At 46.5% G+C, this 25818-nt stretch overlaps 1 protein-coding gene across 1 annotated transcript in view; it reads right to left on the bottom strand.

The window, feature by feature from the left end:
- The window catches only part of tiam1a (TIAM Rac1 associated GEF 1a), a 58350-nt gene that overhangs the window by 16999 nt on the left and 15533 nt on the right, over window positions 1-25818 (bottom strand). The window contains exons 2-15 of the mRNA XM_080839293.1: window positions 25000-25087; window positions 23366-24278; window positions 19720-20215; window positions 18566-18738; window positions 17276-17500; window positions 15486-15671; window positions 13443-13589; window positions 13126-13200; window positions 11372-11539; window positions 9610-9714; window positions 8445-8526; window positions 8197-8283; window positions 4420-4635; window positions 3991-4124 (exon numbers count right to left, since the gene is read on the bottom strand). Coding sequence (XP_080695419.1) covers window positions 3991-4124; window positions 4420-4635; window positions 8197-8283; window positions 8445-8526; window positions 9610-9714; window positions 11372-11539; window positions 13126-13200; window positions 13443-13589; window positions 15486-15671; window positions 17276-17500; window positions 18566-18738; window positions 19720-20215; window positions 23366-24268 — 2997 coding nt within the window. The 5' untranslated portion in view covers window positions 24269-24278; window positions 25000-25087. The remainder of the gene's footprint in view (window positions 1-3990; window positions 4125-4419; window positions 4636-8196; window positions 8284-8444; window positions 8527-9609; window positions 9715-11371; window positions 11540-13125; window positions 13201-13442; window positions 13590-15485; window positions 15672-17275; window positions 17501-18565; window positions 18739-19719; window positions 20216-23365; window positions 24279-24999; window positions 25088-25818) is intronic.

The raw sequence follows: 25818 nt of genomic DNA, 5'->3' as shown, positions 1-25818 counted from the left end.
CTAGAAGAACACCTTATTTCTCAAAGTCAGATTTGAACCTATGGTGTGGTTGTCTAACATGATCATGGATTAAACATTTCAGAAACACAAGATTGGGTTGCCAAGTGAACTTGGAGGAAACGCAATAGTAGGAGTCTCATCTTCAAATGATCAAAAGATCTTCCAGCCGACCCACAATTAATGTAAAACAAGTAATGCGTGGTACCTCTCAGAGTCCAGTGGGACCAAACCCCCCTCTAGTGGCACAGTGGTGAAATAGCACCAAAGGAAAACACACACACAATGACAAAGGTGGGTGTGCTGGGAAATCAGACGGTGAAAATAAGGGAAATAAGGACACAGCCCATTAAGCACCAAGAGAGTCACAAAGGCCACAAAACCATGTTCATCATTTTAGCAGCACTGTCCATTTTAGGCTTCCTCTTCCATACAAGAAACACAAGGAGCAATTTGACCGAAACCATTACCCAGAAATCATTACACCATACATCACAACGAACCCTCAGCTCCACCACAGGGACAGGTCTCAGGCTGGAGGGCTGAGTGGGACTTGAGGGGTCTTGATGCGGGGACATGGAGGGGTGGAGGTGAAGGGGGGGGGGGGGGGGGGGAGCAGAGTTGTTATTACCAGAGAAAATAATGAAGTCCTGCGGTGCTTTGTCTCTCCGCTTGTCTCGTCTCCTGCAGCACTTCAGGCAGTAATTTATCAGCGCTAAACGATCTGCATCGGCACACATAATCGAGTGATTAGGATGCAGGATAATTAGGAGACGCACCCGCCTCTCACTCTTGCAATCCCCTCCTCAAACAAAGAGGAAAGAAGTGACAGTATCCTGTCTTTAAGACAAAAGGCGAGAGAGAGAGAAAGTGAGGGTGGGGGGCACAACATGAGGGACACAACCGCCGGCATTGAGTACTGCTCCTGAAAACTACTCTGAGAGGCACTTCAAAGCCTTGATCACATAGCTATCATCTACCAGGAGTCGTTGAGCTTGTCCAATTGAGGCAGAAATCACTTTGATTAGCCTGAGAGAGAGCCAGAGAAAGCATCCTTCCCTGAACATCCATTTCATACAGACTATCAGTCGTTGGCCTCCCTCTGAGACGTAGCTGCATGATGGGCTTTTATGACTGGAGCTCAGGCCCCAAACCCCTGGGTAAATGAGAGAGAAGCACGTCCCCATACTGGGATGGGGCGTCGTGAACAGGTTTGCTGCTACGACACACTCCATCAGCCCCTCTAATAAGGAGCGCCTGTAGCGGAAGAAAAAAGCGCTGCTGTTTTGCGGATAACTGCTAAAAGAATGGAGACGGCACGCACGTCCCACACGCAGGTGCTGGAGCATAAGAAGCTCAGACTGTAACAAGGAGAGTCCACGCACTCCTCTATGTGAAGTGTTCAATAAGAAACACCATGTTTTGGCCAGTGGCTTTCTTCAGATGTTCAAACTAGGAGGAGAAGATAAGCAAGGAGAGAAAAGACAGATGTGTTGTGAACACCCTGACGCAAAGATGAATGCGTGTGAGAGCAGTGGAGCAAAGAGGAGGTCGCACACAGAAGTAAGGGAATGAGGCAGAGATGAGGGAGGTTACCACATGCCAGGTGGTGTGTGTGTGAGAGAGAGAGAGAGAGAGAGAGAGGTGGCAAAACAGTGGGCATGCAGAGGGCAGCAGTCAGTAGGGGGGGAGAGAGAGAGAGAGGAAGAGAAAGAAAGAGAAAGAGAGAGAGGTGGCAAATCAGTGGGCATGCAGAGGGCAGCAGTCAGTAGGGGGGGAGAGAGAGAGAGAGAGGTAGAGAGCAAGAGGTTTGGGAAGGAAAACTAAATTGGTAAGGAGACAAGAAGGAGAGGGGGAGAGTGACGAGTGCAAAAGACAGAGGGTGGGGGTGCCAGCCACTGAGCCTGGCAGAGCACTGGTGAATTATCCGGGGCTAAATGTGTGTCTCCACAGCAGATGGCATGATACAGCGCTGAGCACAGAGACAGCCTGATTATTCATTTCCCTTTATTTAGAACAGGAAGTTGGCAGGGTGAGTGTGAGAGACAAGGACAGGAGGGAGAGAAAGAGAAGGAGAGAGGGAGGGATAAGAAGAAGGACCGTGAAGACAAAGAACATAAATTGCTTTGTTTTAAGCAAGTCAGGCAGAGTACCGACTGTGAGCATTTTTTTTTTCTGAGGACATTTCCAAACCGTGACTATGACCAAGCCATCCACTTATGTACTTAACCACACAAAAATAAGCACCAAAAGTACCAAATAAAACCCCCACAAATCCAAAATAAATGAACAAAGCCTAATCTTCCGCGTAGTTTTCAATGCACATTATTGATAGGATACTGAAAGAATAGTTTTCTGCCAGTTAGTAGCCGTCACTAGGCAGAGGTGCTAATCGGAGTGACAAGCGTGGCCTCTGTAGTCTGGCTACTGCACAGCGATTTGGGCAAATCAGCGGTGCTCAGCAGGATGAAACGGGACATAATCTAAATTGGATGGTGACACAGCTCACTCACTCGCTCATTCACGCTTAGCCACGGCTCACCGATTTACGCACATGCACATGATCCAATGGCTTTGTGTTAAAAACACACACCACTCATCCAGGATTCATCCTGTAGCTCTCTTGTTGCTCAGGCACTTGTGTAAAGACAGTGTTGCATTTCATCTGTTTCATGCATCCTCTTCTGTCTTGTATAGGGTATCATGGGATACGCATAGATGAGCATACTGGGTATTTTGCAATTTTTTTATTTTTGAACGCTCTTATCCAGCATGGCACAGCAGCTCCCTAGGTATCAAACCCATGATCTGTGCATTTCCACAGATTTGCTCTGTGAACAGAGATAACATTCTTTGGCTGACAGGGTCTCAGCTCAGCGGGCTCAAGCCTAACGCCCCCCAAGCCCCCACACACACACACAAACATCCCTCAAATCCTGACTGATGATGTGGATCTCTCTTCTTTCATCTGAGCGGTAATGAGACTGGGTCGAGGCAGACGTCCAGACCATCCTCATGGGAGATGCCCCTCTCCGTCTCACTGGTCAAACCTCACTGGCTGACCTCCGCAAGCCCCTCTGGGATGCCATAATGCTGCATTGTTGCCACAGCGTGTCAATCATACTGTGTGTGCTCACTAAACACTGGGTGCGAAAATAAGTGTGTCTGTGTCCGCATGCGAGTGAGAGTGAGAGTGTGTGTGTGTGTGTGTGTGTTTCTGACTCAGTGTGTGTGTGTGTGTGTGTGTGTGTGTGTGTGGAGATATGCATGTTAAGACAACCAGATCCCTCTCCCATCTGTCAAGAGTCTCTGCAACAGACCATTGAATGACCTTAAACCAGAGGTCATTCACTGTCACACAAGCAAAAAAGCCAAGCTATTTACTGCCCATTATCTCTCCAGATAAGGCTACTTACAATGCAATGAACCCAGTGACCCGAATAAGGTCATTTAAACAATAACCAATACAGAGGCAGGCACAGTTTATTTACAACATTTAATACGTAGCCTCCTCGAAGGGTTAAGGAATAATTCTCCATCTATAAAGACTAGAGAGCAAAACATCCAATTTAATACGTAGCCTCCTCTCACTCTCCATCTATAAAGACTAGAGAGAAGACATCCCCCAAATTGGCTGAATGCCACCAGTGACATCTTTTTAAAAATGGCCTCATTCCCAGCAGCCAATCGGACCTCTCATTTTCCACAGAATCGACCACAGATGAAATTCCAGGAAAACAGCACATACATCCCAACAAGCCCCACCTATTATGCCCACAGCTATGACGCATCAGATGACTTTAACAATAGAACAACCAGCTTCTTTTGTGTGTGTGTGTGTGTGTGTGTGTGCGTGTGTGCGTGCGTGCGTGCGTACACATGTGTTAATGCATTTATGTGTGTGTGTGAGTTTGTTACTTATGTGTGTGCATGTGGGTGCGTGTGAGAGTGTGTGTGCGCATTGTTGTGTTGTGTGTGCCTGTGTGACCTTACCTTGGGTGATGTGTCAGCATCCAGCTCATCCTCCAGACTGTCCCCTGGGCTGTCGCTGGTCAGGATGGATCCGTCGCCCAGGCCATCATCTGGGCTCTCTGGGGCCAGGATAGTCCCCTCGTCCAGGATCTCCTCTGCAGAGGAAGGAAGGACATGCACACACGGTATCTTTATCTGGGTCTTTTTCTCACAGTCACACGATGCTACTGAAAATATAGTTTGTGTTTTTCAGTTGAATTGGTACGTGTGGGGCACCAAGTAACTGACCATGTGATAAGCTTGTCTAATAAGCTCAAATAAACAGCAAAACACTATAAAACGTCTCTGACTGACTTTCGAAAGAATCCAAGGACACACACATATACAATCCCCCAGACCCCACCACCACCACAATACTGCGAGGGTGATGTGTGCAAGCAGACGGCTCACCCTGGTCCTGGGAGAAGATGTCAGTGCAGAGGGTGTCGTCGTGCTCGGCACGGCGGGGGGGCTGGGTGCACAGGTGGCGCGGGTCGACGGCAGGCAACGTGCTCACGCTCAGGGTCAGGGAGGGCAGAGCGAACGCAGCCTGCATATCCGACAGCTCGAGGGCTGCAGCCGCTTTCCCATTCAGATGCAAGATCTCATCGCCGGCTCGCAGACCTGCTGAGCAAAACAGACAGACACACACACACACACACACACATACATACATACATACATACATTAGTGTACACACATAGACACACAAGTACACTGACACACAAACAGAATAATGTGCCTAGTAAATGTTTGCAAGGTCAGATGTCACTGCATTGATGAAATAATACTTCACTGTAGTACTATTCAACAGTCTTGAACCTTTATTTTCTTTTGTCTTTTACACTGCACTTGTGGCTTTGAAAGAACAAAGAAAAACACAGCTCTTTTTCTCCTCAGACACCATCTTGTCATTTAGCTCAGTCTTTCCCCATCTGTCTGCAACACCTGATCCCTGCTCTCTTAACGATCAATTACCTCCTGGAGAGCCAGTCAATTAACTTCTAATATAACAATTAACACTCATTAAGCTGGACGGAAGCCACAATTGATTATTGATGCTCCCTCCAACGCCACAGGGGCATGGAACAAAGACAATTTGGTGAGGGGCTGGAGACATTCTTGAAGCTCTGTCTTCGTGTACAGGTGTCAATTGGACTGGTTCATTGAGAGACATCAGTCTTATTTTAAATCACCTTCTGAAAATCACTCATGCTCTGCAACACAGATTCATTGCTACATCTTGATGGGACTGTGTGTGTGTGTGTGTGTGTGTGTGTGTGTGTGTGTGTGTGTGTGTGTGTGTGTGTGTGTGTGTGTGTGTGTGTGTGTGTGTGTGTGTGTGTGTGCATTTTTCATCTGGTTGTCCTTGTACGCACACTTCTGTGTGTGTGTGTGTCAGTGTAAGACTGCATTGTTTGTGCTTCCACACTCCTCTTGAACTCCACCCATTTATGTACACCAGCACACTTCTTTTGTTTAAAAAAGTACACATCTCATTAACAAACACACATTTATTTTCACACACACACACACACACACACACACACACAAAGAGCTCCAGATAGCCTGGGGCGTGACCTAGTTGTGTGTGTGATGTGAGCTGTAAGCCACGGTGGTGGGTTCCAACTGGCCAGAGTGCCGCAACCCTTCTGGCAATGACGCTGAGATAAATATGAGCGTAGTGATGTCATGGGGGAGAGAGAGAAGGAAGGAGAGAGAGAAAGAGAGAGGGAGAGAGAAAGGGAGAGAGAGAAAGAGAGAGGGAAAGGTAGAGCATGCCCCTGTTTTTTTTTTATCCATGACTGTCCTGGTTTTGGAAAGAAGCCCCCGGCAAATGCGCTCGAAATGGCAAGCCTGGACTCAGCTCCCCATTCATCTTCGACAGCAACGAGCTCTAATGAGCTTCTAGGCGGCTGGACTTTTACTAAATACTTTCTGGGGACATGCAGCCGGAGCGGAGGGCCTTTTTCTCTCACAAATACACCACTGTCTGCGCAGGCTTTCCCTCTAGGTCTTTTAATGGTATCTGACTGGAGCCCTTTTCACACTCTTCTTCGCTGGTTTAGTCAGACCCTCCTAAGGGCCGCTGGGGTCGCAGTCAAACAGACCAGCAAACCATGGGTTACAATGACCTCAAGTTTTCAGTGTGGTTAACCAGTGGGGGCATCTGACTTGCGCTGACGTGCCTTCAAGTTATCTGTGTTGCGTGTGAAGAGTGAAATAATAAGCAAAAGCCTGTGGCCCAATGCCATCATAATTACACCGTGTTTGCTGATTCCTGTTTTTCGCTTTAAAGGGGGCTGACTATTGCAAGGAATTATTTATTACACACACACACACACACACACTGACACACACACACACACACACAGCGGTCGGCAAAGCTTTCAAGTATGACCTGAATCAGTGAGGGCGTGTCCTGGGTAGAAGGCTTTTTTAATCCAAGCCTGGCTTGTGCTTACTGTGCATCAGTCCCAGTTCCCTAGCCTCACCAGCTCCACTCTTACCTCTCATCAGCACTCCTTTTAAAAGGAATAGCAGCGAAGGACCAGAAAAGCCTTGTCATCCTACAGCACTTCTTCTGTAGTGAGCCTTGCCATCCTATAGCACTCATTCTGTAGTGAGCCTTGCCATACTATAGCACTCATTCTGTACTGAGCCTTGCCATCCTATAGCACTCATTCTGTACTGAGCCTTGCCAGCTTATAGCACTCATTCTGTAGTGAGCCTTGCCATCCTATAGCACTCATTCTGTAGTGAGCCTTGCCATCCTATAGCACTCATTCTGTACTGAGCCTCGCCATCCTATAGCACTCATTCTGTACTGAGCCTTGCCATCCTATAGCACTCATTCTGTACTGAGCCTTGCCATCCTATAGCACTCATTCTGTACTGAGCCTTGCCATCCTATAGCACTCATTCTGTAGTGCAGTTCTTTTTTTTACCCAGCCCATGCAATAGACCTTCTGTTCTTCCTCTGACATTTAAAACTCTGTCATTCTCATTCATGGCCACGGATCATGTTAAAGTCTGATCAGGGGGTCAGCTGGGAGAGTTGTGACTGCTTGTTGTGATATGCGCTTTCATTCAACCATCTCACAAACCACTCCCACAGAAAACAGAAGTTTCACACGAGGTCTATCAACAAGGCCCAGTTGTCCCTCTGGTGCCAGTTTTCCAACCAATCTGCTGATTAATTGTGTTTGTCTCCTGATTAATTGTGCTTGTATGGGACACCGGGTTGGTACCAGGTGGGCCCAGAGGGGCTAATTGTGCCACAGTGGGCACTGTACTCGGGACAGGATGCCCATTGGGGGGGGGGGGGGGGACGGACATGCCTGGTATGCAAACACGTGCCCGGTATGCAAACGGTTTTAATTTGGAGTTGGGCTGATGAACCCGGTCTGATGTGAGCGACATAAATTAATTTCCTACAGTCGACTGGAGATTTGGGTCAGCCTGTCTCACTCTGGCCAGCTCTGCATTCTATTCTACTGACGGTGTCTCGGCTAGCCCTACACAAATGGTGTGCCGGGAAAGTGTGTTAGTCAGCCTGTTTGCGGCAGAGAGAAATGTCTTTAGAGCCCAGTGTCTGTCCCAAGTGGAGTGATATATGAGAAAAGGCAGTGAGTGGGAGATAAGGATGTTACGTGTTACGTCTCAAAAGTTAAATCCATTATGTTGTTATGAAAAGACGTCCTCCAACTCCAATTCCGTATGGACAATAATGTCAAACTCTATAACCGACTACTGGAATAACAAGACGTGAAAAGTAAGTAGCTCCTAATACAATAGCCGTATTGATTTTTTGGCATATAACCCTCTCTCGTGTGCAATGTGGTTAGCCAACACACTTAGCTTTTAAACTGTCTAATAGTGTTATGCACTACAGGCTATGCAATCAATAGGAAGTACATTCTGGATATGTGTGGATGCTATGGATAGATGTTTTCTGCGCATCTGGAAAGTAGGGTATCATCCAGTCTAAAAAATGTGAATGAAGTGAATATACACCTCAAGAGCATAACACTCGAGTATAACATGGCTGTGCAATTCCTTGTGTTAGACTGAACAGCCATATTGTTCTGTGAAAGTAACTGAAGCATAACAGATAGGCTGGCAGGTAAAGCTGAGTGGCTTTACTGGAATGTCGCCGCCACCCCCCCATACACCGCCGTCTCTCACCTCTGGCGGCAGCCAGGCCTCCCGCTTTCACGTCTGTCACATGGAGCTGCTGAGTGCCATCCTCATCCACCACCACAACCGAGAAACCTACAGCAGCACAGGAGAGGAGAGAGAGAGAGAGAGAGAGAGAGAGAGAAAGAAAGAACAGAACTGATGTGACTCCACATTTCCCAGAACATACATACAGTTGACATATTTTTTGACTGGTACTACTGGCCCTACTGTAGTGAATAAAGAGGCACATTTACCGTATCCAATGACACAGGATTCAGCCCTGTCAAACTGGATGACCTTTGTCACTTTGGGCCAAATTTCAATCTCTTTGAAGAGCTGTAGAAAGATGAACACATCATAGTCCAGTTATTAGTACATACATAAAACACAACTGGGCCGACTGCTACACTGACATTTAGAGCTATAACTCACCATCAGTAAAACTGTATAAGATACGGATGGATATATAAATGCACACATGGGTAAGAGTTTGAAGTAAAAGGAAACTTTTCAGACTGTTGAAGAAGCATTAGAGGAAACAACACCGAAGGGAACATAGTCTCCTCAGAGAGATAAAGAGAAAAAGAGAGAGAGAGAGGGAAAGAGAGAGGGAGAGAGAGAGAGAGAGAGAGAGAGAGAGAGAGAGAGAGAGAGAGAGAGAGTGTGTTTGAGAGTGAGAAAGTGAGAGTTAAAAAAGGGGGATGTCCAGTAAGGGACTGGGAGAAGTCTACTGATACATCTACAAAGCGTTTTTTGTTGAGGGGGAAAAAAAATAATAGATTCGATTTTGAGGTTACAAAGTTGGGAAGTTTATGCACATGCGCCCAACAGACACACACCCAACAGACATACACACACACACACACACACACACACACACACACACACACACACACACACACACACACACACACACACACACACACACACACACACACACACACACACACATACACACACACATACACACACAAACACACATCAGAGGAGCAGTGCTCTAAATAGATCTTGCTGTACATGAATCTGGAGGATGCATTATTAATGTTCTGCACAGGAGCCCTGTCTCAGCATCAGAGGGGGATTTCATACACACAGTAACCTACATCCCAGTCATCTTATGACAGATACAGTATGTCAGCAGCGCAATGCAGCACACAGCACGACTCCACAGTCTTTCAAAGCCACTGAAAAGGTAAAAAAAATTCAGAGCTTTTGAGTTCAGCTCAACTTTTCTGAAGCCATTATACTTCTGCTGGACTAACAAACTAATATTTCTAATGCTGTCTTTTGCTGTCAGTGCAGCTACTCCATAGGAGTTTCACCTGACCAGATGATAAGGGATTGAAAATTGCCTTCAGCAAACCACACCGTCAAGTTGTCAAGCATTCTTCTTTTTCTGACAAAAAACACCCGACTCACCATGTCACACACATCTTCTTCTGGCTTTGGGATGTAAAACTGCGTTTGGCCGTTGATCGTAAACTTCAGCCGTATGTAGTGCTTGGAGGGGTCCAACTTGTTAGTCTGAGGAAACATTGACAGAGAGTAGGAAAATGTTTTAAAAGTAACAAAAGCAAACAGGCAGTTGAGCCGTTCAAAGCTGACAACAGTAAGTGGGCTCCAACAATGTAGTAATCCCAAGTGAAGTTTGAGTACACTGGCATGTATTCAGACATTACATTACTCCCTCATACCTCTGCATATGCAATAATGCTTACTGACATCAGAGATTAATAACCTTGGCTGCAGTTAAAGGGTTTCTGAGATACCACCCAAACACACACACAGATAATTGTTTTAACAGGCTGATACTCCCCTTTTCCCCAAACACACACTCACAAATGAATGTGTGATTCACCTCTATAACCCTGACAAGGAGAGACACAATTCTGGCCACCTGTCCCACCACATATCCAGAAGTCAGGGACTGTCCGACCTCTGGTCCGGTTAGTCATGACTAAGCATTGAGAACATCAACAGAGACATCAAAAATGTGTTCTAAGTCCTGTCTCTCGGGTCTGTGGAAAAGCATGTGTTCTTTATAGCCCTTGCAGCACAAAAGGGCATGATCAATCCATTTCTTATACCGGATCATTAAAAAGGAATGCGTGAACTGTACGACTCGGGCAAAAAAACACACTGGAAAGAGATTCAGCGAACACAATGTTCTACGCTGTGCTGACAGAAAATGTGATAAGCGAGGATAAATGGGCCACCGAGCTACGGCAAACAAGAACAGCCAGTGTCAATGCGTGACATTCTCTTTAGCATGCGCCTCAGGACAAGATCACATGCGTTGTGTTGCGTGCGTTCGTAGCGCCACTGATCACCCTAGTGTGACAGCCTGGGTCAACAACGAGAAGACTGGGGGGGGGGGGGGGGGGGGTATAAGCAGAAGAAGAAAGGGCAGACAGCATACATTGCATAAGGACCATAGTGTGAGAAGACTGAGGCAGCCATTCATGGGATGTGCACATTGCAGGGCCAGAGGCCGGGATCTACAGTTTGTTCTGGATCGCTTTCTCATCAGTGCACTTCCCCTCTAAGGGTTCGTGCAGGTCTCTCACTGACAACGGGGTGAAGACACAAAGAGGGGGGGAAGCAAGAGAGAGAGAGACAGAGAGTGGGGGAGAGAGAGGGAGAGGGAGAGAGCGAGACATTGAAAAAGCAATCTTGAGGCTGCAAGACAGTACCACACCTGTGTGAGTGTGTGTGGGACAAAAAAATTACTGTTGTGTATAAAAGACATACATCACCATTTTGGTGCTATAGTGTCCTCAGTGCAGAAACATGTAGTAATTTCATACCTCAGTCTAAATCAGACCTTTCACATCCTGAGAAGAAGGAAGTACATGGTCCTGATCTTAAATTGAGCTTTGTGAAAAGCCACATCTCGATCACACAAACTCCCCACAGCCACCAACACACGCTCGGAGTGTGTGAGTCGTTTTGTGACTCATCGTGACTGAATGTGTGAATGTGTGTCAAGTAGCACACACACAAGGAACAGTTAGCAGTGGGAATGATGAGCTGAGATTCCAAGGAAACACACACATCCAACTAACCTAAACGTAACTAAACGCAGCCAAATGTAAAGTCAATGTAAAATTCCCCATTAGAGTAAACTCTAATTTACTCCTTTACAGTAAACACAGCGTCTAGTGTCGCACATGCGTCTCACCTTGCACACAGACTCCAGAGTGTAGAGCGCCGTATGTCCAGGCTCTATGATGGCCAGCACAGGCTTCTCATTGGGCAAGGACACCCAGGAGGGAGTGAGGTATCCTGGGACCCAAACTTCACTGTCCGTGGGGTGAGGGCTGCTTTTCTCAACGCCCTCTTGTTCCTTCTGTTGACACAACATACCAAAAATAAGCGATCATAAAAAACGAAAGTGCAATAAATAAAACATACAGAGTACAACACTGGTTATCTTTGGCTGCTTCACATCGCCCCCCATCTCTCTACCCACGCGTATGAGGTTTATTCATGAGGTTACATCTCTTTCACACAGCCCTGTCGCGATCGATAGTAAAATGAAGCGTCAAGACGGCACCAGCTCTGATTACATCTAATCTCCGGGATCTCATTAACTTGGCACAACAGCCGGGGGTGTTGAATCCCACCAGTGAGGCCCAGCCAGGGCTCTGCCACAGAGATGAGGGGAGACTACTGCTGATCAGTGGGGGGTCCTCAACGCCATCGGTGACAGCGCAGGCCTGGGGTCAGGGTAGACTGACAGGGTGTCAATCAAAGGGTATCAGTTGGGGGGAATGGGACGACACCCCAGTGTCATGAAAGATAGTCAAAAGGGATACAGAGATAGAGTGAGATAGATAGATCTAAAGAGAGAGAGAGAGAGAGAGAGAGAACAGACAATGTGGTGTTGGTGAGACAAAGAAAGAAAAAGGAGAGAACCAAAGAGAAAGAAAAGACAAAAAGAAAGTAAATGAAAAGACGGTGAGAAAGGGTGAAGGTGTAAAAGCAGAACATCAGTGAAGGTGGAGAGATGTTGACGAGCAGAGATTGATGAGCTGCGGCTGAGAACCTGAGCTGTGTGGCGCTGGTGGGGGGACCCAGTGTGTGTGTGTGTGTGTGTATGTTTGTGTGTGTGTGTGTGTGAGTGTGTGTGTGTGTATGAGTGTATGCGTGATAGTGTGTGTGTGTGTGAGAGTGTGTGTGTGTATGTGTGTGTGTGTGTGTGTGTGGCGCTAGGGAGGACAGCCTGGCTACCAGCCCTGCTGAATCCTCGTTTGTCACACTGCCCGGCCTCCTGTCACCACCCTTCTGCTGTCTGCGAGCGATAAGCCCGCCGTCATCCCACTATCAGATGACAGCGCCTCCCTCCTCTCAGCCCCAACCAAAGACCTCTCCAGCAGCAGCCTTCCCCTGGATTGCTACTCAGATGGGGGGGGGGGAGCCCACACACACCGAAGACAGACTGGGGCGATCAGACTGGGTATAGAGCCCCATACGCTTCCCTCCACAAGCCCACCAACCCTGCACCATCTGTCTGCTCTCCAGGCCTGTAATGGATGGAGCGGGTGTGGACTGGGGGGGGGTTGTAGAGACAGAGGGAAGCCCCCCTCCCTCTGGTTAAACCTCCAGAGATCTCAGCTCACTCTGCAGCTCATGACTGCTGCCTCAGCCTCACAGAGAGAGAGAGAGAGAGAGAGAGAGAGGTCTGGAAAAACTCAATCCTCACACTCCCACTGGGGGATACAGCAAAGTCACAGAGTTTGCAAACCCTCTCTCTCTGTCTTTGAGTGAGTGTATGTGTGTGCGTGTGTCTGTGTGTGTGTGCGTGAGAGTGAGAGAAAAAAAATAGAGAACAAGAGTGTGTGTGTGTGTGTGTGTGTGTGTGGCCCTGAGCTCGTATGGCAGTCCTGTTTTGACAGCCGTGATGAATATAGAGTTCTGCAGTGCTTCTCTTACCAAGCTCTCCTTGACCGTGTCCTCAAACATGCGTCCCAGGTTCTTCCGCACAGGAGTGGCACCATCCACAAACACCTGCCACAGCGCAGTCAGACACACAGAATGATAGAACTTAATTCTGGTCCGCACACCCAGCCTACCCACAAAGGTAAACCCCATATCATTATGGTCAGGCCACAGTCTGTGGGCTTACTGACTGAAATGTATGTCATTAATGTAATTAAATGTAATGTTAATAGTGATGTTTTTAATAATATGTAAAAGAATAAAAGAAAGGATATAGAGACTGTATATAAAAGGAGGTGTGGTGTGTTTACTTGGTTGAGGCTGGGTCGGCCTTTGGTCTTCTTCTTCGAGGTAGTGTCCAGCCCCCACAGAGATGAGAACCTGCTCTTCCGTTTGCTGGAGGATCGTGACAGGGCCTGACTCCGCCGACGCACACCTCCCTCTGTGCGTGCTGCCACCTACACACACACACACACACACATACACACACACACACACACATACACACACACACACACACACACACACACACACACACACACACACACACACACACACACACACACACACACACACACATACACACACACACACAGTGCGGTCATTACATACAAAGACCCATTTGATTTATTTAATAACGCCAATAACAAAATAGTTTTTACACGCTGAACCCCCCTAAACCATGTCTCAAAACACTTTACAGAGCCCCCCTAAACCATATGCACATACAAGGCATCAAATAATGAGACTTTAATTTACTGTAATGAAGAAAACCTGCTAATAACAGTCTTGTTATTTCATTGCCACACCCCATATACATACCACAAGGTTGTAAATATACCTATTAGTAGCAATATTTATCAAAAGGTACAGTTACACTGCACACATGATGGCACACACAAACATGTGTGCATACAGGGTTAACAGACCCACAAATGTAAGTTAATTAAAGACTTGCCCGTGTCCAACAATTGGCATGTTAGTTATGCTAGCCCCGGGCCTTCACGCGTTGACTAATACGCTACATGTTTAGGTTGCAAATGGAGCCATGGAGAGGGGAGAAGAGCCTCCTGAATAGAACTGGGAACACTCATGTTTGTGGCCATGCCTGCTTTAATGGCCAGCTCCAAGGCTGAGATGCAGTACGACAAGAGGGAAATGGTCTCTTCTGTGCGCCCTGAAGCCCGCTGTGTATTTACATTGATGGGAGTCGAGATGACGCTCTCACTGGTTATGTAGGCCAGTGAATGCGCACACACACACACACACTCACACACACACATGTGCCATAATGGTGTCGTGGATTCTCTCACTATATAGCTTGATGCAGATGGTAAGGCAACCTGGCATTTCTGGGTTAATATGTAATCTTGAATTTAAAGGCACTGACAGTAGGTGACGTCAGAGTCTATACATACACTCCTGCATAATCACAGAGACTCATTATTATGGTGGCTTGGGGGCTATGAATTCTCTTGCGTATGGGTCCAGTGTGGCGGCTTCAGACATATATTACATTACATACACCAATAGATATACTCAAACTATATCAGAAATACAGTACAACACAGTACAGCCTGCCAAACCATTATGTGACAATATGCCTGAGGGACGGGCCCAGTAAAACTGGCAGCTTATTGATCAGTCGATTTAGAGTCGTTAATGAAAACTGCAATTGGCCCCTTTTAAAGCTGTCTGTGGGTTAAATCAAACTCAATTAGCTGTCATGCCCCCGAGGAGGACGAGTGGTGCTGACAAGCTCTCTCTCTCTGTCTCTCTCTCTCTCTCTCTCTCTCTCTCACTCTCTCTCTCTCTCTGACTCTCTCTATCGTCTCTCTTAGTTTCTGTCTCCCTGGCATTCTTCCCCAAAAACAGGTGACAGGTGCATGGCCTCTTCACTGAGAGGAATTCTGCGGCTGTGATGCAACTCGCTCCATTCTGCACATTCTGTGTTCCATCAATGGAACGCTACATAGCCACATCACTACAGACAGCTCGCAATGCAGAATATGTGGATTAAGCTGGAGTACAGAGTGTCCTGTGGATGGTTTTCTGTAACTCTGGTTTCGTGTGTGTTAATAGTATGCATGTTAATGTGGGAGTGTAAATGTGTGTGTTTGTGTTTGCATGTGTAGGCGGATCCCTATGTGTATTTCCAAAAGAAAAACAGTGTGCGTTCTGTCCAACCATGTATGTAGGCATGTGTGTGAGTCTGTATGAGTGTGTGTGTGTGTGTGTGTGTGTGTGTGGGTGTGTCTGTATGTGTGAGTGCGTGTGTATGTGTGTGTGTCTGTATGTGTGTGTGTGTTTGGTGTGTGTGAATCCACAGTGACATTAACACAACCAAGTCTTACCAGTGCATGGAAGGAAGAGACGGAGAAGATCCCCAGGCGCCCCATGGCGAGTTTTGTGGGGCGTGAGGCGAAAGCCAGCAGGCGCTTGGGATTGGGCAGCTCGCCCCCCTGCAGGCTGGCAAGGTAACAGCGGAACCGGAACAGATCCACATGGAACCGCTCCAGGTTCTGTTCCCACAGGAAGATCTGAACAAGTCAGAAAAAAAAAGAAAAACAAACTGAGGATAAGAACTATAAGATAAGATGTATGTAATACTGGCTTCAGCACAAGCACGCGCTGAGATTTGGTCTTAGATGTTGACCGTGCGTATATAGCCATCAATAACATTGGTTCGTTCAATAACTGTGCATTTCTGTATTTGTATATTTAATACCCTAGAGTGGAAAGGAGGTGAGAGGAGTGGGACACGCAAAAGGCATTACTCAGCAGCCCTCCTACAGAATGCTACGACTCAAACCCTATTTTAGAAATGGAGGAGGAGGATACACCTCCACTGTAATAACATCAGAACATTGGTGAATAAACCACACACACACACACACACACACACACACACACACACACACACACACACACACACACACACACACACACACACACACACACACACACACACTTTTTTTCACATAACAGTAATTACACACAAGTATATTCACAAACTCACACAAACATACTGCATATGCATGCACACACACAAGCACACACTTTTAAATATGAGCACACAAGCTCACAGGGAGGCAAAACCTCACAAGCCAACAGCTCTGAACATGCCTTGGCCCAAAGCAAATCACAAGAGCCTGTGTTAAACGCTGTCATTATCTAAATGCACCGGATCTCCCAGAGATTAGGAAAGTGAACGCTGCTGTTAGATGTGCTCCTGAAGCCCAAACACAGACCCAGCGCCACAATGGAGGCCTTAAACTAAGGAATTAACCGTTCTTCCAAAGCCCCTCAGAATGCAGGAATCTTACATTCTTGGGCCCTTTTATTTACACTGGAGCACTCCGGTGCATTGACGTTTTCTATAGATCAACCATTGAGCAGCTTTGAACTCACAGAAGCCTACGGGTGTCTTATGTAATACAAGGGTGCCTTCTAGTCATCACCACACCCATGAACCCATGTGATTGATGCAGCTGCGGCTGAGAACCTGAGCTGTGTGGGGGGACCCAGTGTGTGTGTGTGTGTGTGTGTGTGTGTGTGTGTGTGTGTGTGTGATAGTGTGTGTTTGTGTGCACACCTGTGCTTGGCACTCTGTTGAAAAATATGTTGGCCTTTCGTGGGCAGAACTGAAATGTCCCATTCAAGCAAACCGCCTCAGGCCGGATTTCACGTGCGCAGTCATTCATCCAGATAAGGCTTTCTTGACGTTGAATGTAAATGGCTTGGCTGCAATTTGTGTTGCACAAACATGTTTTGTTCTGCGTGCATCCAGCGTGACACTCTGACAAATTTGAGGGAAAGCGCTTCCAATGCCCACAAGAATGTCACGAAAACATACAAAGACATTGAAAAAAAAACAAATGTATACAAAGAGAGAAAAAGAGTGGTGCCTCAATTATAGTGACTTCATAGGAAAGCATGAGAAATTGACCTTTAAAGGGAGATCCTCACACATCCAAGCCCTATGTTTTGAGAAACCCCACCACCACCACCACCACCACCACATACCCTCTCGTGGTGTCTGGGCCACACACACACTCACACACACACACACACACACACACACACACACACACACACACACACACACACACCATCCTGTCCCTCCCATCTCGCTTCTCCTCACCTGCTCCAGGATGGTCTTCCTCTTCTTGTTGTCAGTGACGGCGGACAGTTGCATGTCCCCCATCTTCTTCATCTTCTCGTCCATGTCGATCTTCTGCTCCAGCTTCTTGATCTCGCCGCGCAGGAGCCGCACGGTGTCCTCGCGGTGGTGCTGCCGGGCCACCGCACCGGCACACGCCGAGTGGATCGCAGTGATCCAGTTCTCCAGCTCCGTCTGACCAGATGTCTGAAAACACCAAACACACACACACACAAACACACACACACACACACACACACACACACACACAGACAGGTACACACAGACGATTAAAATCTGTCAGATACAGGAAAAGATGACACATTTAGGCTACTAAACCCACTGTATAGGCTATACATACAGTAAATATATATATATACACACACACACACACACACACACACACACACACACACACACACACACACACACACACTATCACAAAAATAATGTTAAATATTGAGTACGAAACATTTCACAAGCATAAGGCTCCCATCAGGTGGAGTTGGGTTGTAGGGGGGTCACCATAGGGGGAAAGGATTTAAAAACAATCAGTGATTGTTTCTGAACCAAATGAGGGTAGTCAAGCAATGATGAGCACAATGCATTTAATTTGCTTCAGCTTGTTTCCAATGGATTCCCCTTTCATTAGAAACTCCACAACCATAATTTACATTCATACAATGTGTGCAGGGGGGGCATCATTTCACTGATTTCATTTGAATGCCCAATGAGGTTGAAAGAGTGACAGATCACGCATGAAAACATTATGATGTGCCCTTTAAAGGTGACAACAGAACAATAGGCTATAATATCTATTATAAAGGTTACGTACAATGAGTCTATGTACAAAGAGTCTATCCATCTGGTCCAGAGTCATGGTGCTTAATGTGCCGATGCATACGAAGTGCAGATTTTTATATAATGTTGTCCACAATGAGTGAGGGAACGTGCTATTTAATGTTCTCTTAACATGATCACACTGCTGCACTGAATGTGATTATACCACATAAATCATTCCTGACTGTGAAGTTATATTACAGACACAAAAGAGGTGCATTATGTAAAAGCAATATGTGAGGTATTGCGTCCACCTGTCTCGAAGAGGCATCACAACTAAGTTAACCACATGCTTTTTTTTCCTGGAGCAAGTGTATGTGTATAATGGATCTGTGATTCTATGGTAGGGGCGCCAGTCTAATTTGGTTTGGTGCAGAGTGCTGTATAAACTGGGATATATTGGGGTCTAGTTAGTGAATCAGACCCACATACCTGGAAGAGGAAGGCGTCTCCCAAGGCGTTGCTAAGGCAGAACACAAAGTCCTTCTTGGGATGTTCCGGAACAGCCTGCACAATGCTGTTCTCCACCCATACTGCATGTTTCGGAATGCTGTTGTGGTCGATACCTGACCGCCCGTCTGTCTCGTAGAAGAAGAGCGTGCACCCTGGAAAAGGAAATGGTGGTATTGGGCATTAAGAGCTGAGACCACAAGGTTTCATGTTCCACAGAAAATAGCCAACAGGGACGTGACAGGTTTCATTTTACAGCGGCATGCAAATGGCGTTGGGGTTTTAATATCATATCACGCCTCCTTTTATTTACCAAGCGGGAGGTTAGAAAAGCCTCTGACAGACTGCGTTTCGGTAGAGAAATTAAATATAGAGGCAAAAATTTCAAAGCGTGTCAATTCATCTCAGCCCTCCTCCAGCCCCCCTGCATTAGATGAGATGCCGCCTGCTCAAGGAGAAAGGGAGAGTGGTGACAATAATTTGATTTGAAGCAGATGGGTCAAGTCAGATTAGCTGAAATAGACAGCACAAGGTCTGCAGATATGCATAGAGAATAATTTGATTATAGGTTTGGAATGAAGGCATAAGCAAGAATAGATATTTTTCCCCCCTCCCTCAGTAGTAATCGTGGTTTGTTACAGTTTAAGTAGCCGAGATGCAATTTAACTGGACCTGGAGATAAAAATTAGATTTCAATTGAACAGACTTGAGGAAATGCATGAACCACTAAAGTTGATTAGATTGATTAGAGTGATTAGGGGGAAGGAAGTGGACACAGGTGTGTGAGGCTTGTTTCTTTACATCTGACTGTACAGTATAACCATTTTGATTTTGACCAAAACTTGACCCTGAGGTCCCGCAAAAGAACTCTGAGTTGTTCTGTGGCCGCATCATCTTTTTATGGCTGTTAAACAGAACTGATGTACATACTGTGGAATCACAACTGGGTAGTTGTACAAACATCTAGTAGAACATGAATAAATTGAGTGAACATGAGTAGAGCAGAAATATATATATTACCGTATAACGTCAAATAGACAATCCATAGTTAGTTCTATTCTATATAATAAAAGGATTAAATGACAAATGTGCACACACACACGCACGCACGCACACACACACACACACACACACACCTTTCAGAGAGACCCAGTAGCGCTTCCACTTGCGTCGCGCCGCCGTCTCCACCTTTTTGTTCTTCTTGTGCACCAGGAAGTTCTTGACGGCGAGGGCGCCGGCCTTCCTTACGGTGCCCTGGGCGGCGCTGAGCAGCGCCGCGTCCGATTGGTAGATGGAGCTGAGCGTGCCACTGCTCCGCTCATCACTCCCCGCCGAGCCGGCCTCCTCCAGGGCATCACGTGTCTGCCGCGAGCTCATGTCCAGCTCCTGACGGAAGTTCTCGTACACGCCCAGGAGGGTGTCAGCGCCGTGCGATCGCCCACTGCCACCTCCTCCTCCCCCGCCGCTGCTGCTCCCGCTGTCGCTGCCGGCGAACATGGAGCTGCTGGCTGCGGAGTAGACGGAGAAGGAGGCCGACATGGTTTTGCAGCGGCGCGACAGCAGGCCCATCTCGGTCGCCACACCGTCGATGCCGCTGTCGCCATACTCGCTTCCGTCCTGTGCGGCGATGTTCTGGAAGAAGAGGAGGAGATGCTTACAGAGCGGAGGCTTCATTCATGAGCCCTACCTTGTTGAATGGTTGTGTCAAGTACTAATAACTTGTCCTGTTCATCCTGACTAGTATGTGACACAAGACACAAGTGGACACGTGTCAGCCTTCTATTCCTTACCTTTGGATAGATATAGATTGATGCAGTAGCCTATGACTAAATACTCAAACCCATCCAATTAAGTGGAAGGGAATGTAACGAATAGCATCAAGAAACATGACAGACAACCCTTTTTTCAAACTTATTCTGTTGTAGGTTGTAGGTGCTGGCACCCAGACTTTATCGCATGATATCTCAACTTGAACATCCCACTTGCATGGGAAAAGAGTGATTGAGGGATGGGTTTTAGGGCAATACAGCAGGGCTATCGGCTCAATAGTAGAAGCGCAAATGGGTTTTTTTTCTCGCAAATGACCATTAAACCCTGTTGGCCTGATAGTGGAATCACAGCAAACACTTACGTACGTACACACCATCTTTTTTTCTGTTCTCGGCCTCAGTTTAACCTGGCCCTGCTCGAAAGCAGCAGGAAGTTGTGTGAGACAATGAGCTGAACTCTCCGTGGCGCATCTCGTGCCACATTTGGGATCGCACTAGGACACTCCACTAATTTCCACTACAAAGGCAGTCACTGCAACAACCGGGGCGGGGGGGGGGGGGGGGGGGGAGCACTGATTTATTTTGCAGACATTAAAACCCACGAGGGAACAGTGTGACAGGGATGTGGGAGAACACACTGCTGTGGTCAAAGTGAGGGAGAGGAAATTCACTCTCATCTCCTTTCTGTTGTGGCGGCAATCTGAATGGGTGTCTTTATTTGCCTGGATCAGACTGAATGGACAGGTAGGCAACTGTCTAGACATCACGAGACAGGTAGTGGTTGGATGCGACGCTTTCCTCTCACAGACAGGTCTATTGTGTGAATTTGCTTTGTAGACCAGACTTTCTACATACCTAGGAGGAACTAGAAACCTGACTTATTTTGATGTCCAAAAACACAAATCGTTGAACTGTTTTAAAATGCCTCTCTAAGTCATACTGCTGCATTAAGAAGAAAATAAAACTGTTATATCATATATCAAGTATGGCTCCATTAAAAGGGTTAGTATGGTGATGAGGAGTCATAGCATCACATCACCTTGTAGATGAATTCAAGTGCCATTTAGCGTGCTCGCCTTTGATTCAACAACAATAACAAACTGAAAGACAACTTGGCTGTGAAAATCATCTTGGATATTGAAGAGACTAAATACAATAATCAGGCGAAAAATTATGTTTTAGGTTACCGTATGCATAGGCTATGAATAAATACGATATGGATGGATTTATTTGGCAGATGATGTAGTCAACGACTACAATTTCTCGAATTAAGATGTGAGCAGGTAGCTTAGATCTGGTCATTTCAGTCTAAAATTAGTAACATCTCTATAGTTGATTCAAAAATTGAAATTTGCGCTGGTATCGATATGAACAACCTAAACTGTGCAAGAATGGTTCGGAACAGAAAAGGTGGCAAAATGGTACGTTACTTCTTTGCACATCTAGCACAGTTGTGTTGGTGGCGGTGAGCTAATCATGCACGTAGCCAGATGTGAGTTTACCGAGGTCCGGACTTGTCATCATGACAACTCGAGAAACACCGAAGCATTGGGACATACCTCTGTTATATAATGCCGGTTGAAACGTGGCCATGGACATCGAGCATCTTAGTTAGTAGGCCTACCACTAGAAAAAAAGCCTAAATTCACTTGGCTAAATTACGAAAGCTGATTCTGTCCCATCAGTGTCACATAAAGGAGCTTGCTCTGGTCTTTTCTGTCACGCATTTTCTTTCCCATTCCATTGGAATGGATCTGGTGCAGGCAATGTTGCACGTAGCATAAAATTGATTATTGGCGGTAAGATATTGATGGTGAGATTTAGAGATATAAAGGCCTGGCCCTGACTCAAGTAGGTGAAAGAAAACACGTGATATGGTAGTCACCTCAAATCAAAATTAACAAAGTCAGAGGAAGAACATAAATAATGTCATATTGATAGGTCTAATGTGTGTTTATCAAAAGCACTGCAATGTTTTGTTGCACGCTTAACAAAATTCTAGTGTGAAAAGTTATATTTTATAATGGAGTTAGCAATTTTATTTCAGTCAGTCTTAAGGGGGGCTTCATGAAGTCTGTGTTTCTTCTACCCACAGAGCCACTACAACATTGAACATCCAAAAACACGGCAGTGCACTCCAGATCCCATCAGCTATGCAGAATGGGCCAAAACGTGAGTCAGAACTCTAGCTGACTAACATCCCTCTCATATTTGAGTAATGAGCAAAAAAGAGAAATAGAACTGGAAAGCCTCCAAGCCCGAGGCTGAAGTTACTGTACCTACTCATATATTTCTGATTATAGTTTGCAAACAGCATGTTGAGCTGCAGGGATAGTGTCACAGCAAGTATGGCCAAACATACAACAGACATAATTTATGTTAATGATGAAAAAAATAGATTTTTTTAAAAAGAGATTTTTTTGGTTGTCACATAAAACAGAATAAACCCCAGCCATGCCAGTAAACTGACAGTATGCTACAGTCTCACAATCTTGACCTTGATATTGACCCATCCCAACCTGTAATAGAAGGATAAAGAACCATTTAAAGGCACCCAGTGCAACTTTATATAATCATTCAATGAAAAATAAACATTACATTTCTAGTCTTTTTTACACGTGGTAAGTTTCAATAACTCCATACCATTACATATCGACATTTAAGGAGCAAAGATGAGACGTCCTTGTGTGGTGAGAACTGATAGAAAATCGTAAACAACAACAATCGCCGGTGGGGAGAGGCCATTTTTCCATTAACTGGAATCCTGCTATATTTATTGTAGGTTACAAAAAATAAAGAAAATGGCGGCGATTTTTGTTGTTATCGATTTTCTATCAGTTCTCACCACACAACAACGTCTTATCTTTGCTCCTTGAATGTCGATATGTAATCGTAGGGAGTTATTGAAACTTACTACGTGTAAAAAAGACTAAAAATTGAATGTTTATTTTTAAGCCTCGAAAGTTGCACTGGGTGCCTTTAAGTACATACAGTGAGACTGCTGAAGACTTACATGAGTGGTCTGTGCTCTTCTGCCCTGCATTCTGGAGACTGGTGCCTGGTGGCTGGGCAGCCCTTCAGAGAGACAGTGTGAGCGTCGACAGGGAAGGGTGTACGCGCAGTATCCATTCCCATCATCCTCTGTAGGGGACAGCATCTGGTCGGGTGTCTCCATCCCTGGGGTTCGGTCTCCTTCCCGGCTGTATTTGTAGCGGTTGCGCTGGCCCCGCAGGACAGGCGTTTTCTGCGTGCACAGTTCGTCCATAGAGTTTGCCCTCGCCCCCGCATCTCGCCCCTGTTTCCCCCCTGACCCACAGTCGGGGTAGTCCGTGTCCTCGTCGTCTATGCCGTCGATGATCTCCTCCGTGCTTGTCAAGAGCTCCTGGCTCAGGTCCGACATGGAGAACTCCAGGCTGTCCTCGCGCCACATGTCGGCCGATTTGCTCCTCTTCTTCTTGAAGCTCCCGCCCTCCCGGGGGCCATCGTTCATCCGCTGCAGGTACGTGACCTCCCTGGCGTCCCTGTCCTGGTCCTCCTCCTGCACCACCGTGTCCACCTCCAGGCTGTCCTCAGAGGCAGGGGTCATGGGAGTGTCCCCCTGGTGGTCATGGAAGGAAATAGGCCTCAGGTTCAGAGCCATGTGGTCACCCCACATGGGCTCACCCAGAGCATCCGTCTCGTTGAAGGGCTCCAGGCCATTCTCGGCCAGAGACTGTGGGATGCTGGGCGTGCTGCTGGAGCGCGTGCTGGCCTCTGAGTTGCGGTGCTCGGCCTTGGTTGAGGACGAAGCCGGACGTGAGTTGTGCGACTGCTTGTTGGGGAGGCGGAGCGAGCGAGACATGTGCTTCCGGGAGAGGTGGCCTTGCTCCGTCCCATAGTAGGCATGGTCTCCATTTTGGCTCTCTATGTTTCCCATGTTTCAGTGTCTTAAGGAGGAGAAAAAACACAAACAAAAAATACCACAGCAGCAGCTGAATAAAAAAGCAACAAACAACAGTCTTGCAGATACTGTCAACAGTCCTAATCTGTGGTTTTGAGCCTCCATTAAACCTCAAGTCATAAGACCAACAAACTGAGAGAGCCTCTTGCCTCAGAACAACAAGACCCAATTCACATATCGCTGCTGTCACATCTTTAAAGTGACACAGCGCCACGGTTCAAGTCGCACTGGAGGGAGCGAAGATAGCTGCTTTTTCTAAAAGGCTCTGAGCACTCTCTCGCTGTGCCATGTGAGAAGCTCTTAGCACCTCTCTGGGAGAAAATATCTCCTGCCAAGGCAAAGGAAGTGAGGTCACACCATCTCAGCACATCTCAAGCAAAAAAAAAGCTTTGGATCGTGTGAAGAGACGTGTGAGTCCCAGAAATATCTCCAACAGCAGAGAGACGGGGAGAGATGTGAAATGCATACACATAATGCCTCTCTCTCTCAAGCAGCCGGCACTGTCATGCAATTTGAAGTTAAGGTACATAAGTAGGAGCTCTTTCATGAAACATTTATAGAAGGGAGTAGTGGTTGATTGCAGTGTCACATAGTGTTGGCATGAGTGGTAGTTGTTACTGATTGAGCTGTAAATTCAACAAGAGGCTGAAGTCATCAGTGTTTAGTTTGATGTAGTGTGTGTGTGTGTGTGTGTTTAATTCAGTTACCAGTCTGAGGATAGTGGAGTCATCGGTATCTCCAAACAGGCTTGGGCCTCATGGCTGATCTCAATGGTAAGCTATTGTGGGGAGTAATCTGTCAGATGAGAGAGAGAGAGAGAGAGAGAGAGAGAGAGAAAGAAAGAGAGAGATCATTATTTCAATTTCACAGTTGAATATACAGTACATCAAAAGTGTCTTTTTTTCACATGAACATACACATCATTAAAACACACAGAGATAATCCCCCCACATACACAGTGAGAAATCCAAACACAATTTTAACCTTAAAGTGAACTACAATCAGATATCACTTTGTGATAAGCATTAAAGCTCTAACCTTCTCACGAAAGCAAAGGGTTCAGATAAGCACGACTCTGAATCACGGCTGCTAACTAGTGATATTGAAGCTGAGGCTCAATTATATTTCTATCAGTGCCAACATGACCTAATTTTCTTTAATCCAAGCCTGCACGGTGTGAAGAGAGGCTCATTTCCATACGGCGGCGCGTTATGTGTGAATGTGAGAGGAAGGATCACAGAAGGGACACACATAGCACATCACGAGGATTAGCCTGAAGGATGACAGAACCACTGTACCACTGACCCAGTGCAAAAGAGAGAGGGAGATAGAGAGTGTTAGAGAGATAGAGGGTGAATTATGTGAGGAAGCACATAAAGGGGGGGCAGGGGGGGGGGACTCCTGTTGAAATGATTTGCTTTTGGATTCAGCAGGTGGTCCCATATGTGGAGTGTGTGATAATGATTGGGTGGGTTTTCCATTATGTTGAATCACCTGTGTGCTTCATTGGCGAGATTCAGATCTGC

Source organism: Sprattus sprattus (genome assembly GCF_963457725.1).
Source record: "Sprattus sprattus genome assembly, chromosome: 1".
NCBI classification, from domain to species: domain Eukaryota; kingdom Metazoa; phylum Chordata; class Actinopteri; order Clupeiformes; family Clupeidae; genus Sprattus; species Sprattus sprattus.
The sequence above is the reverse complement of the archived record's forward strand: the minus strand, read 5'-3'. Positions and strand labels throughout refer to the sequence as shown.